General features: G+C 43.9%; 1 protein-coding gene across 2 annotated transcripts in view; it reads left to right on the top strand.

Moving 5' to 3' along the window:
- The window catches only part of PSD3 (pleckstrin and Sec7 domain containing 3), a 185564-nt gene that overhangs the window by 154940 nt on the left and 15450 nt on the right, over positions 1–15174 (top strand). For both annotated transcript variants that reach the window (XM_070935477.1, XM_070935478.1), the window contains 2 exons: positions 8970–9163; positions 10709–10779. In XM_070935477.1, the coding sequence (XP_070791578.1) occupies positions 8970–9163; positions 10709–10779 (265 nt within the window). The remainder of the gene's footprint in view (positions 1–8969; positions 9164–10708; positions 10780–15174) is intronic.

Below are 15174 nucleotides of genomic sequence, written 5' to 3'. Positions count from 1 at the left end.
GCGCGACCACACTCTCAACAATCTTCGCAACGAAGCGAAGGTTGGAGACCGGACGATAATTTACCAACATTGCCGGGTCCGGGTCCGGGTCCAGGGAAGGCTTCTTGAGGAGAGGCCTCACCACCGCCTCTTTCAAGGCGGCGGGAAAGTCACCCTCACCCAGCAAAGCATTTATAATCCCCTGGAGCCAGCCTCGTGTCACTTCCCGGGAAGCCAGCACTAACCAGGAGGGACACGGGTCCAATAAACAAGTGGTCACGTTCAGTCTGCCCAGAATCCTGTCCACGTCCTCAGGGGTCACAGCATCAAACTCATCCCAGATAACATTCTCAAGACCTGCCCCTGTCTCTCCCCCTGAGACTACCCAGTCGGAGTCCAAATCTTCCCGAATCTGAATGATTTTGTCACACAGATACTGAACAAAATCCTCAGCTCTACCCTCCAAGAGGTCCTCCCGCGCTTCCTGATGGAGCAGGGAGCGGGTCACCCTAAAGAGGGCAGCCGGGCGGTTATCTGATGATGCAATAAGAGCAGTAAAATAGCTACATTTCGCTGCTTTTATCGCCACTAGGTAATTCCTAATATGGGATCTTACTAGTATCCGGTCAGATTCAGAAAGACTGGCCGTCCAACTACTCTCTAGGCGTCTTTTCCGGCATTTCAACTCCCTCAGCTCCTCGGTAAACCAAGGAGCCAATTGAGATCGGCGCCGGGTCAGAGGCCACAAAGGCACGACCTGATCCAGAGCTCCAGCAGCCGCCCTATCACACCACCAGGTCTCCAGTCGAGGCGTGTGCCAGAACCTCAGGAAATGGCCCAAGCTCCATCTGGAATCTATCAGGTTCCATCAGGCGCCTGGGGCAGAACCATCTTACCGGCTCCGCCTCCCTGCAGCTGGGTGCAGCGGTTCGAAAGTCGAGACGAAGGAGAGAGTGATCTGACCATGACAAGGGTTCAGTGACTATATCCCCTATCTCAAGATCCTTCAACCACTGTCCAGAGACAAAAACCAGCGTGTTTCCCCCTGTGTGGGTAGGGCCATGAATTAACTGGGCCATGAATTAACTGGGTCAGGTCCATAGCTGTCATGGAAGCCATGAACTCCCGAGCCATCTCAGACGTCTCACCCACGGACGGCAGGTTGAAATCCCCCATGACCATAAGCCTAGGGGTATCAACCGCCACCGCGGCGATGACGTTGAGTAGCTCAGGCAGGGCTGTTGCCACGTGGCAGGGAGCCAGGTACGTGATCAGCAAACCCATCTGAACCCCATGACTCCATTTCACAAAAAGGGATTCACAGCCGGCTGTCTGAGGAACAGTGGCCTCCCTCAGTCTCAGACCTTCTTTAATGATAACCGCTACCCCCCGCCCCTCCCCTGTGACTTCGGCTGATGGAATGCTTGGAAATCTGGCGGGCACATTTCAACGAGGGGAACCCCCCCTCCTGGCCCAACCAGGTCTCTGTAACACCTGCCAGGTCCGCACCCCCCTCCTGAACAAGATCATAAATGAGGGGGGCTTTATTTACTACGGACCTGGCATTGCACAGCATCAGCCGAAGGCCTGGGTCCTGAGGGTCTATGCAACCTGAGGAGCGAGTAGAGCCTTGGGGGCCGGAGCACGCCACCGCTCGTAAACAGCGAGTGTGCACTCCCCTAACACGATATGGCCCCCTGCTCCCGCCATATCTACCCCTCCCACCTATAGTACTGATGTTCAAAAGACCATCCGGACAAGCTCTAACCCCCCCCTCGATCCCGGGTCCCCCACCCCCCACGCCGCGCTTCACTGCCAGACCCGACCCTTCCCCTTGTGGGTTATCCCCCATAACCACTGCCCGAATTCCAATCTAACCCTCCCCCTCCCTGGGACCCCTTAAAAATTTGACTAAAAATTTCGATAGAAAACCCCTCAATCCCCTAGTTTTCAGATGCCACCTCTCTGGGTCCCAAAACCCTTCCTTGAGGTGGGCCCTCGATAGTGAGGAGGGCCACATCTGCGAGAAGGGGGAATCTCGCAGTGCAAGAAGATCTGCAGTCGTATACATCTCCAAAATGCAGCGATAGAGGCCCGAAGCTCAGACAGGGGACTTCGCAAAAGATGTAACACAGCCATTTGTTCATCGATGTGCTGTTGGTATCTCAACTGTCCTCCCACAACAGCAGGAGGGTCCTAATTATCTCCTCCAATGGGGGCGACCTCCGGCCCGCCCTCTCACGGTGGAACCCCCAAGGGGCCGTAGATTAAAAAAGTTCTCCCACAGACAAGAGTCATGATGTAATAGAGGACCCCTCAACAGTTGCATCAGTTTGGCTGACCATGGTCGGAAGAAAGATTTATCCGTCTATCAGTCAGTCTATGAGTCACGCCAAGGGCGAAGATGGAGAATCCTTGGCAAGGTCTTGTACTCAAGGTCACATTCAAGTAAGTCCCGATGAAAAAGGGAAAGAAGGGAAGGGGAAGAAGGAAGAGGGGAAGAAAAGGGGGTGGAGAGAGAAAATTCCCTCAATCAGGGCAAATAATAAGCCCATTTAGGCGGACACAGTACCCGGGAGGGGGAGGAGAAAAAGGGCTGGTATCTATGCGACGGAAAACTCCTCCGTCGCCCTCCGTCGCCCCCCAGCCCTACTTTCCTCAGATAGTTCAGTTCTTCCGGGATAACAAATCCAAACCCCAGCCTCCATTGGATGTCACAGGGGGCCTCCAGGTCCTCTACAGCCGCCAAGATATCCCGGGAGGGGGTCTTTCTTCTCCAGTCCTAGACCCGTTATGCTCCTCTCAGTTTTCACCCTCCAGCAAGCCCCCTTCTCTGGCAATAGGGCCTGAGAACAGCTCCAGTACTTCCATGGGGTGTGCCGTGGCCCAGTTTAATGTTGGGGCCGGCCTCACCATCCCCGCTGATATCCACGCCACCATTCCCGGATTCCAGGGGGCTGCTGAGGAAGTTCCTGAGTGGGGCAGATGAAATTTCAATGGGCTGCCACCACTCGCTGCCCCACAGCCATACTTCCCCCTTCACCTTTGCCACTATCGCTGCCAATGACTGCCGCCGAACAAACCACCATAGCACCACTTTCGGCGGCGGCGGAGCAGCGCAGCCAACTTCTTCGCCAGCGCCTCTAGGCATGTCCAGGGGCGAGGGAGATCTCAAAAACCCTCACCCGAGCTCCGCTGACTGACCCCGCCGCCGCCAGCAAGCCACATCTCCATATCTCCACTCTCCGCTCTCAACTCTTCGCTCAGCTCCGCTCTCCGCTCTCCCTTCTCCTTCCCAGCAGCGCCGCCGCTCTCCACTCTCCACTCGGCTCTCGGCGGTGTTGGCGGAGTCGGAGCAGCGTGGCTACACTCTCCCTCGCCGTCTCTGACTCCGGGGGCATTCAGGGGCGTTCAGGGGCGAGGAAGATCGCAAAACCCTCGCCCCGAAGCCATCCGACAGAATCAGGGGTCACCACACGACCGCCATCTTGCGCATGCAAGATGTAGAAGCCTGTATGGGCCCAGGTAGGGATGTTCCATTCTCAGAAATGTGTTCAGGCTAGGGGGCTCAGCTGTTATTGTCAGCCCTGCTAGATAGATCAGACTAGGAAATCGGCTCCACGGAAATGCTAAAACTATGCTTGTCGAGAGTGGCTAGCAGAACGTTGAAAGTCAGATTGTATTGAGTATCTTCCTTCTCATACTTCAGTGAATTAGGGAGGTATGTGTCCAAGCATTTTCCGAATATTGTCCTCTCTGTTGTAGACTTAACATATGTTTCATCCCTTGTTGCTTTGGTAACATAGCTTGCAGATCTCCACCAAGGTCATCCTCAATCTCTACGGTTGTCATTCAAGGAGACGTAACAACTCTCTGAGGTATTGCATCATAGATAATTGAATGTGATACTCTGGTTGAAATTGGGCTTGAGAAACAGTTGGATTTATTGCTGGTACACTGGCCTTCTTATTGCTCAGTGATAGTGTTGCCTGAGTTATTCAATTTCCATTGCTGGATTAGCAGTGAAGATAGGGAGGTTATTAGTTCCTAGCAATTTTAATCTATCCTAATGTAGCATTACGTTCAGAGGTTTGTAGCCACCATTGTAAGACCCTATCATGAAAAGTATGATTGCTTTTCAACTGACTAATAAGTTAATTTATTGACCAGTGTAATGGGCCCAGATGTATTCTAGAGGGAATTTAGGGGTCTTAGTTGCCATCTGGAATAGATGGGTAGAAGGGACTTTGGTTTGGATTCTTCCTATATGCCTTCTCCCCATTTGTCAATGGAGACTTTTGGTTTTCCAAGGAGCTCTGAAAGATGAAACAACAGAAGAGACATGTAGAGTACCATTGGAGGACAATGAAGAGTGAATTATCCCATCTTTGTAAGAGTCCATATGAAGTATGCCATTGTCACAATAAAGCAATAGCCTGATTTAAGATAATTTACTCAGGAGTCACAGAAATATCTTCAAGGCCACTGTATGAATATTCTAGGCTCCTATCATAAAAAGTCACTTGGATTCATTCAGAGTACAATTCTGAATGAGTGAATCCATGTGAGTTGACTAAGACATTAACTTGTTTTGTTACCTAGGAAACATTTGATTTTCTGGTTCCTGAGGAAATGGACAGAATCAGGGGTGGGTTCTAAAAATTTTTACTACTGGTTCTGTGAGCATGGCTTATTTTGTGGGCGTGGCTTGGGAGGTAATGTGACTGGGTGGGTGTGACCAACTTTTTTTTTTTTTTTTTTACTTTTAAAAGCATTTTTTTTTCAACCTCTTAAGAGATTGCAGAAAATAATGCTTTTAGAAGCCTCTGACGATCAGGCAACTCAGCTGGGATCGTCAGAGGCTTTTAATAGCATTTTTTCTACAAACTCTTCGGCCGAAGAGGTTGTAGGAAAAAAAATGATTTTAAAAGTTAAAAAAAAAAAAAGCCTCTGATGAGGTGGGCGGGGTAAGCGAGCGGCGACCAGCCAATGTTATTACCGGTTCTCCGAACTACTACAAATTTTTACTACTGGTTCTTGCGAACCGGGAGCAACCTACCACTGGACAGAATCTTCACAACCACAATGGAGGCCAAAACCCCAATCCAGTAGGTCAGGAGAGGGAACCTCTCCATTTATTTACAGGTAACTCTTGATTAACAAGCAAAATTGAGCTACAAATTTCCTTTGCTAAGCAAAACAGTTGTTAAGTGAGTTCTGCCCCATTTTACAACCTTTCTTGCCATAGTTGTTAAGGGAATCAATGTAGCTATTATGTTAATATCACAGTTGTAAAGTGAATCTGGCTTGCCTCTTGAGTTTGCTTGTCAGAAGGTCGCAAAAGGTGATCACATGACCTTGGAACACTGCAACCGTCATAAACAGTTGCCAGGCATCTGAATTTTGATCACATGACCAGTGTGAAAAACAGTTATAAGTCACTTTTTTCGGTGCCATTGTAACTTCAAATGGTTGTAAGTCGAGGAATACTTGTAATATCTATTATCTGCCCTGGAGGGAATTTTATTAAAGCTTTAGTTCCTGGGTTTTCACGTTTTTTGGACTTTTTACTATAATCAATGTTGTTTCAATTTATATGCTGTTCAGAATCATGACTAATGTAATTTATAAACATAAATAGTTATAAATATAAGGTGAATACAGTTACATTGCTATTTAGATACAGATAAGTATTGATCACATAATCCAGTTGCCAATACCACTTGATGCTCTTGAGAATATAGCATTTCTCTGCTATTGAAATTAGCTGACATACTTTGATGACTGAGCCCTGCCCCTATCTATGATTAATCTTGGTATCTAAAGTCACTTTTTGTTTCCCTGTCTTTTGCCTATTTTCTCTCAATTGGCTGACGAAGCTGAGTGACACTTCCAAGATGTTTATTAGTTTATTAAGGGGAAGCATTCTTTGGTTCATAACACCATCTAACAGAGCCTCTGCTATTTTTGGACATTGGTGATATTATAAAGTGAGCCAATTTGGTCTAGTACAGAGGTGCCAAACTCAAGGCCCGGGTCCCAAATCCGGCCCAAGGAGTGCTTAGATCTGGCCCACGGGGCTGTCCTGGAAACAGCGAAGGACTGGCCCGTGGTGCCTCTGCCAGCGAAAATGGAGTGCTCCGTTTTCAGCAGCAGAGGGTTGTAGGAGGCCATTGCAGCTGAAAACGGAGCTCGGGAGCCTATTTTTGCTGGCAGAGTGCTCGGGCCACCACAGGTGCCCTCGACACAAATGATGTCGAGTTGGCCATGCCTTCCCTGGCCATGTCTCCCGTGGCCCCCCAAGGTCAAACACAACCCTGACATGGCCCTCAATGAAATCGAATTTGACACCCTTGGTCTAGTGATTAAGGCATCAGGCTAGAAACCAGGTGACTGTGAAATCTACTCCCATTTTTTTTTTTTATATGCCGCCCTTCTCCGGAGACCCAGGGCGGCTTACAATGTGCTAAGCAATAGCCTTCATCCTTTTGTATATTTATACAAAGTCAGCTTATTGCCCCCACAATCTGGGTCCTCATTTTACCTACCTTTGAAAGGATGGAAGGCTGAGTCAACCTTGAGCCTGGCGAGATTCGAACCTGCAGTAATTGCAGGCAGCTGGTCTTAATAACAGGGTGCTTTAGACCACTGTACTACCATTTTAGGCATGAAAGCAAGGTGATTTGGGTCAGTCATTCTCTCTTGGCCCACAGTGTCAGGTTCAGACAAGTCAGTTGATCATTTCTGGATACAACCAATGAATCAACATTCAGCTGATATTCAAAAAGCAGAAAAGCTTTAAGAAGAAGAAAACTAGTAGTGTGTTAGAAATACTTATCTGAATTATCAGAAAAAGCAAAGAAATAAGGAAACCATTGTAGAATATCCTATGGTAGGATAGAAAACAGGGCAGATTATGCTGGATAGCTAGTAGAAGATGACAAAGGACAGATAAAATTTGGTGATCACCTAAATGCATCTTAGTAACAAATTAGCAGGAAAGTGGCTCCTTCCATTATTCCCTATTGCTGTTCTACAAAGGAGAACCACAAAAACGCTATTCTGGCTGCATAGCTTTTTTGTGGTTCATCTTTGTAGAACAGCAATAGTAAATAATGAAAAGAGCCACTTTCCCGTTAGTTCTTCTGCCCTGAGTCCTTCGGGAGTAGGGCAGTATATAAATCTAAAAAAAAAAAGTTCAGTATTTCTGTAGTTGGCCTATCAATGAAACTTGTAGGTACTTTTAGGGGGACTTAAATTTAAGCAATATCTGAAGATTTTCATGGAAAGCTGTGCAGGAGCCTGAGATTGCATAGGTACACTATATGACACTCATAAAATTACTTAGTTTTGTTCTGCATGTCTCTGGAGATTCTCAATCATCTAGGTCAAGGTTGTCTCAAAGGTGCTTTTTAAAAAAGCTTTAGTCAAAACTGAAGAAGCTTCTTAGATGAGAAGCGAAACGTCTTCAAGGAAAAACAAGAAAGCCCAGTTGCCTTCTGTTCTGCATGATTTATGGACATCTTAACATTTAAAGAACCAAACTGCCCTTCTTGATTGAGGGCAAGTGGTTGGGGGGGGGGAATAAGTGTAAGCTGACAGAAGTTGAAGTAAGTAGCTGCTCCTTGGTTTTAGTTTTGAAAGAAAAGTTAAGATGCAGAGGAATTATTGCACGACAGAGTGTTGATTTAGAACGCTTCCATCTGAGGATACTGACAGATAATCTGTATCCGAGGGTACGATCCAAAAATAAAGCAGAGACCAGTTCCATTAATTCATGCCTGGACTGTGACAGATTTCAGCAGAGAGGAAAGGAGAAAATGCCCGTCTTGCTTTGTACAGCTGCGTCAAAGCTGCATGCGGTGGTAGCAGTGCGCATGTGATAGTGGGATAGGGTGCGCAGAGGGAATCATAGTTCAGAGGCAAAACAAATGTACGATTTCCCCATTTCAATCTGTAGCACATTCTATCATCTAGGAGCCACTGGTTGTGTAGGGATTGTCGTATGCTAGATTGTGGGATCTAGCTGGATGCTAAATTCTGGGATCTAGTATGCTAAATACTTGTATTGTAGTCTCAGTAAATATGCCTTGGTGAAGAAAAAGAAGTTTGAGAATCACTGATCTAATTTGTGTAGGAAGCCAGGGAGATGACCTTGGAGAAGGAATTCAAAAGCTTTCAGGTGCAGAAGGAATATCTTACGTTTCGAGAGACAGAAGAGTATTATAAAGTCTCAGGCATAAAAACCCCTGGAGTACAAGGAGGAAGGAGGGGGAGAGATGGACAGGCTTGCAAGGTTCTGTTGCTAAGCCTAGCTCAATAAAATATAGTTACAGTCCTGTGGAGTCTGTTTTCTGATCTGGTCTAGGTTGAAGGGCTGACCATTTCCTTGTTACTGACTATAAGAGAAAAAGGACAATAGGAAAGGCTGAAGGACTCTGGGGTACAATAGGGACAGTAGGTCAGAACAGTTTATCCACTGGGCAGGATGGCAATTTTCCGTACATTGAAGTTCCAGGGCTCAATTACAAGAGTCTTTGCCAAGTCTTTTTGAACTTCAATCAACAATGTCCAGCTGTTGCAAGCTGCTCTTGCCAGAAAATCAGGATCTGCAAGGTCCTCATCCCATCCCCTGTAATTTAAAATATGAAACTCTTGAAATAGCACATTAAAATACACAAAGCCTCAACACGAACCACCTTGTTGCTGAATGTAATTCCCCCAAGGTTTCCATCCCGATTCCTCTCCCCAAAGATACATCTAAACCATCCCGCTGAAACTAATGAGATTCCTTGCGGTTTAATATAAGATATTCACGATATTCAGCTCTGCTCGTTTTAGAACCACAGGTCCTCCTAGCATGAAATCAAGCTTTCCAGCTACTCAGTAAATAAAGACGATCATAACCAAATATGCGCCTTTGCTTAACCTGACTAGTAAAATAAAATGTGCACCGGTGAATGTGAAATTTGTGTTTGAATTTGTTTTAGAGATGACGAAGAGAAGAAAAAATCCCCTTCTGATGGCACTGATGAGAAGGATAATGGAAACCAGTCCAAGTCTGTCAGTCGCATCGGCAATTCCAATAACCCCTTCCTGGATATTCCGCACGATCCCAATGCTGCTGTGTACAAAACCGGATTCCTGGCACGTAAAATCCATGCTGATATGGATGGAAAGAAGAGTGAGTGTCTTTCAGAGGGAGCTGTTCTTTCAAGAAAAAGAGATAACTGGGAGAGGGAGGGAGGGAGGGAGGGAAGTGGTAAATACAGAAACTTGAATATGCACAATTGTGTGTGCCTCTTTGCTTGCTACTGGGAATGTAAATAAAAGCACTCTTCTAGTGCTACTAGAAGAGTAACTGGGAATCTGGCAGCCCAGAAGGAAAAGCTGAGAAAATGCCTTGTGCAAGTATTTAGGAAGGTTAAGGAGAGAAAAAGCTCCAGCAACCCATCTGAGAATTGCTCCAGGAGATGAAGGGGGAATCAGCACACAGCTGCAATATTCTTTCTCTTTGCTAGGCTTTGCTATTCCCTTCCAGTCATTTCACTTGCCATAGATATGCGGGAAGACGTCTCTGTGACAGAGCTCAAAAGATGAGATTGCTTTCCTGCTTAGCCTCTTCTTAGTTCAAGTCCGGGAGAGCCAGTTTGGTGTAGTGATTAAGGCAGCTGTCCCCAACCTCTCTGGCTTGGTGGAGCAATGGGGGGGGGGGGGAGGAGAAGGGATGGTTCAGGGGTGAAATCCACTTACCTTCGCTACCGATTCACAGATGTGAGCACGCGCACCTCCTTCATGCATGCGCAGAGCCTTCTGCGCATACGCAGAGGGTCAAAAACGGGACGTGATGACGTCTGGGTGGGTGGGCGGAGCCTCCCACCACCGGCACTACTGGTTCGCCCGAGCCAGATAGAACCGGCTGCATTTCACCACTGGGATTGTTCTCTGAGAGCAGCAGGCGCACACCTTTGCATGCGCAAGTGGAGCTGCATGTGCAGCCCGGTTCTGAACCGCTGCAGATGAGTACTAGGCCACAGCCTGGGGGTTGGGGACCCCTGATTTAAGGCATTAAGTTCAAAACCAGGAGGAATTCTAGTTCCTCTCCTTAGGCGCAAAGCCAGCTGAATGACCTTGGCCATTCTTCCCTCTGAGTCTTAGGAAGGAGGCAATGGCAAACCATTTCTGAAATCTTGCTGAGAAAACTGAGACTCAACCAAGAGCCAATTCTCTCCCCCCCCCAAAAAAAAACCCAAGTTCTGAAATAGGCTGAAAAGCTTTCCCATTGCTTTATTTTTTTACATGTTTCTGTTCATTGGGACCACTTTTGTAGCAGGTAGCTCCAATGAATACAGGGCTGGTAAATATAGGAGAGGCCCGGGGAGAGAATATTAAGAATTTTTCTTTCTGGAAGGGACAGATATCGAGTCCCTATTAAGCATTGCTGCTTCTTTGGACTACCCTTCTGCTGCAATATTTTTTTAAAAAATTACTTTATGATGATTTTTAAATAATATTTTCTTGCTTTTTTCTACACTTTTGGCTTCCTCTTTTTTAATCTCTTTTTTCTAAATTTTAGTTTCTATTAGTTTTTTTTATTATCAAAACTAGTTTTTAGAAGAAAAGGGGGGCTGAGGAAGGCTTCACAACCAAAAGAGCATATTATTTATGTGAGATCTACTATATTTTAATCAGAATTGTATGTTTTTTTGTGTTTGTGTTGCTTTCCTAGCTCCACGAGGAAAAAGAGGATGGAAAACCTTTTATGCTGTCCTTAAAGGAACTGTGCTTTATTTGCAGAAGGTAAAACTTTGTTTCTTTCAACTCTCCTTGGTTAAAAAGCAGAAGCCTTGTTGTTTGTCCTTCTTAGGATTGCTTTGTTGAGTAATGAACTCACCATGCCCACAAGATAACTAAGGACAATATAATCTATCTGAGGAACCGTCTTACGGTTCTAGCCTACTAGACTAGGCTACTACACTTGTTATAGCAGAAGCGGCCTACTTTGGATCCCATCTGTCAAAGAATTTTGGCTGGCAGGGTTCAGGGGAAAAGCCTTTTCTGCTGTGGCCCCTGCTTTCTGGAATATTCTCCCACTGAAGGTGAGGTCTGCCCCCATACTACTGACCTTCTGGAAGAACCTGAAAAACTTTACTCTTCCAACTGACCTGGGGCCACAATCAGGGTATGCTATATTGGGGATGGCTGATGGGGTAGAGAGAAGATCCCCACCTCCAGGCCATCCATCATCTTGGATTTTAGCTTTGCTATTTAATTTTCTAATTTTATTTGTAATACCTTTTTACTTTTTATCATATTGTAAACCATCCAGAGTTGCTGTATCAGTGAGATGGACACTGGATAAAAATTTAATAAATAAATAAATAAACTTTGGATGCTTACTGAATTGCTTTGGGTTGTTTCAAGAGCATGTGTAATTTGGATTTTTCCACTTCGTACAGCCCGAAGCAGAATACATTTCTTCTTCCAAACTTAGGAGTTATATATTCTGTCGTCATGCTGGAGAAGTGTGCAGTTTTTTCATTGAAGTTCCAAAATCTTATAAAAGCAGAGTTAGTGGAAGTCACAGTCTGAATAATTCATCTTCTGTTGCTTCCTTGAAACACTCAAATATACTATATATTTCTCTACTGAGGTGATGTTGTGCAGTGAACTATCACTTATCTACTTGTGGATTGGTTGATCTTAATAAGGTTACATTGATTGTATGTGTTCTGCATCTTGTGTTCCTTAAGATCACTACAGGAATAATCACCAAATAGACTTTTCCAAGCTTTATTCTTCCATGTTATTTATTAAGGCAGCAACTGGAAACAATTGAATGGATAGTTTGATGTCCTTCAGATATTTGGTGTTACCATTAACAATACTGGCTAGAAATGATTAGAGTTGGTCTAAATTGTCAGAAGACTGAGTTCTTTACATATTTCCATGGAAGTCAGCCTTATAAGGATGACATAGCCTTCCTGATCATCTTCTCATAGGAAGTTTAACAGATTAACAGAGTTGGAAGGGACCTTGTAAATCATCTAGTCCAACCCTCACACCCAAGCAGGAGACCATATACCGTTTCTGACAAATGGCAGTCCAATCTCTTCCTGAGAGCCTCCAGTGATAAAGCTCCCACAACTTCCGGAGGCAAGTGGTTCCATTGGTTGATTGATCTCGCTGTCAGAAAATTTATCTTTATTTCTAGGTTGAATATCTCCTTGTTCAGTTTCCATCCATTATTCCTTGTCTGGCCTTCGGGTGCCTTGGAAACCAACTTGACCCCCTCCCTTCTGTGGCAGCCCCTCAAGTATTGGAAGACTGCTATCATGTCTCCTCTGGTCCTTCTCTTCACTAGACAAGCCATGTCCAGTTCCTGAAATTGTTCATTGTATGTTTTAGCTTCCAGTCCCCTAATCATCTTGGTTGCTCTTCTCTGCACTCTTTCTAGAGTTGCAACACCTTTTTAATAGTGTGGTGACCCACTGTTGACTCATATTTAGCTGGTTGTCCACTAAGACTCCAAGATCCCTCTCACAGTTACTGCCTGGTTCCAGTCTAAATGTGTACTTTTGTTTTTTCTTGCCTACACTCTTTCTCTAATAATTGGTTGAATAAAGGTATTTGATCATCAGTGTTTATATTAAAATTGTTTTTTGCTGTGTTTTCAAGAGCAAAAACCCAATCATGACTATTATAAAAACTGTCAGACAAACTACTACTTTGGTAAGAAAAGTATCCTTTTCATGGGAATTTTAGAATTATACATCTGTGAAAGGTCCTGGATTTCTCTCTTTATAATATCTCATTCAATTATAATTCCAGGATTCTCTAAATTTACAACAGTTAAATTAGAATTAATCTGAGAAAAGATTTTGTTTGTATATATGTGCATATAGAAAGATAGATGATGGTTGAAAATAAAAAATAGTTTTATGAACAAATGCCAAATATTTCAGTTCTGAAGAAAATGTATAAAGATTATATTAATCAATGAGATTGAAGTCTACAGAAAATATCTTTTCACTTTAGAAGATAATTTACTTGGACTTCAGTAAGGCATTTGATAAAGTAGACCATAACCTACTACTAGATAAAGTAGAAAAATGTGGGTTAGACAGCATCACCACCAGATGGATTCGTAACTGGCTAACCAACTGCACTCAACGTGTAGTCCTAAATGAAACTGCATCTACATGGAGGGAAGTATGCAGTGGAGTACCCCAAGGCTCTGTTTTAGGCCCAGTACTCTTCAACGTCTTCATCAATGACTTGGACGAGGAGATAGATGGGGAACTCATCAAATTTGCAGATGACACCAAGCTGGCAGGAATAACCAACACTCCAGATATTGGCTTAAGATACAGAAGGATCTAGACAGACTTGAACATTGGGCACTATCTAACAAAACAAAATTCAATGGTGAAAAAAGTAAGGTTCTACATTTAGGCAAGAAAAACAAAATGCACAGGTACAGTATATGTGGTACCTTGCTCAATAGTAGTAACTGTGAGAGGGATCTTGGAGTCCTAGTGGACAACCATTTAAATATGAGCCAGCAGTGTGCAACAGCTGCCAAAAAAGCCAACACGGTTCTAGGCTGCATAAATGGAGGGATAGAATCAAGATCACGTGAAGTGTTAATACCACTTTATAATGCCTTGGTAAGGCCATACTTGGAATACTGCATCCGGCTTTGGTCACCACAATGTAAAAAAGATGTTGACACTCTAGAAAGAGTGCAGAGAAGAGCAACAAAGATGATTAGGGGACTGGAGGCTAAAACATATGAAGAATGGTTGCAGGAACTGGGTATGTCTAGTTTAATGAAAAGAAGGACTAGGGGAGACAGGATAGCAGTGTTCCAATATCTCAAAGGCTGCCACAAAGAAGAGGGAGTCAAGCTATTCTCCAAGTATCTGAGGGTAGGACAAAAAGCAATGGGTAGAAACAAATCAAGGAGAGAAGCAACTTAGTACTAAGGAGAAATTTCCTGACAGTTAGAACAATTAATCAGTGGAACAACTTGCCTCCAGAAGTTGTGAATGCTCCAACACTGGAAGTTTTTAAGGAGATGTTGAATAACCATTTGTCTGAAGTGGTGTAGGGTTTCCTGCCTAAGCAGGGGGTTGGACTAGAAGATCCAAGGTCCCTTCCAACTCTGTTATTCTATAATCCTAGTTGTGCTTATAATTAAAAATGACCAGATGATATTAATCTTTCCCTTCACTTTTGTATTCCAGTATTCACAGCGATGACATCCTTCTTTTAAGAGACAGGGAGTGTGGGCTATGAGTTATGTTGCTGATGTTACGTCTTAGCTAATTCCAAAGTCAAACATTGCAAAAGCTGTTTTTCAAATACTGCAGTTTTTTAAAAAAAAAAAACAGTATTTTTTTGCTGTTAAACTTGATTTATATTTAACAGAGCTCTTTAAGGACATGTGAAACTTTGAAAAAATAATCACTTAGAATTTTAAAATGTGCAAGATTTTTGTAATGATTCCTCAATTGTTATTTGACGTCTTTATTCTTCTTGAAAAATAGCTACGCTTTATAATTGCTTGCTTTTATTTTTATATCAATGGTAATCTATCTTTAAGGTAGGATTTCCAGCCATGGATAATGAGCTAGGAAACAGCCTTCCCAAGCATTTTTGGTTCCTGTTTCAGACAATATGGAGAATGGTAGAATCTGCCATTATGTTTCTCCTCCCAGTAACAGAAGTTTAGTTAGCTATAGATTTCTTTGATAATAATGTAGAAAAATCTCTCCTTAGCAAACTTATCTAGCTGCAACTCTGCTTACAATGTAATATATCAACAAGAATATTGCTTTGTCCTGAATTCGCCCTTCTGGATGATATCTAGTGCTCTCCCCTTAGAGATTAAAGTCAAAAGATTATTAATTGTAGTATCTTGAAAAACAATGATTCTAATATGCTCCTTTTCCTGGAAAAAAATATCTTGCTGAAAAGAAAAATGCATTGAAGAAAAGAAGACAAAATGGTCTTCAAATGCCACATAAAATGTCACAAAGTTAGCTTTTAAATTCAGTTTTTTACCCGGGAAAAATCAGAAAATGGAGGAGAAGCTAGAAAAAGAGAGGATACTTATGACTGGTCATCAGAAATATTTTTAAATGACACCAAAGAGAGAGAGAGATGGTATAAGTGAAGCCAACAGTAAAC

Source organism: Pituophis catenifer, unplaced genomic scaffold (assembly GCF_029215685.1).
Source record: "Pituophis catenifer annectens isolate HBS135680 unplaced genomic scaffold, rPitCat1.0.hap2 SCAF_2, whole genome shotgun sequence".
NCBI lineage: Eukaryota > Metazoa > Chordata > Lepidosauria > Squamata > Colubridae > Pituophis > Pituophis catenifer.
Note: the sequence above shows the minus strand (reverse complement) of the source record. Positions and strands in the feature narration are given on the sequence as shown.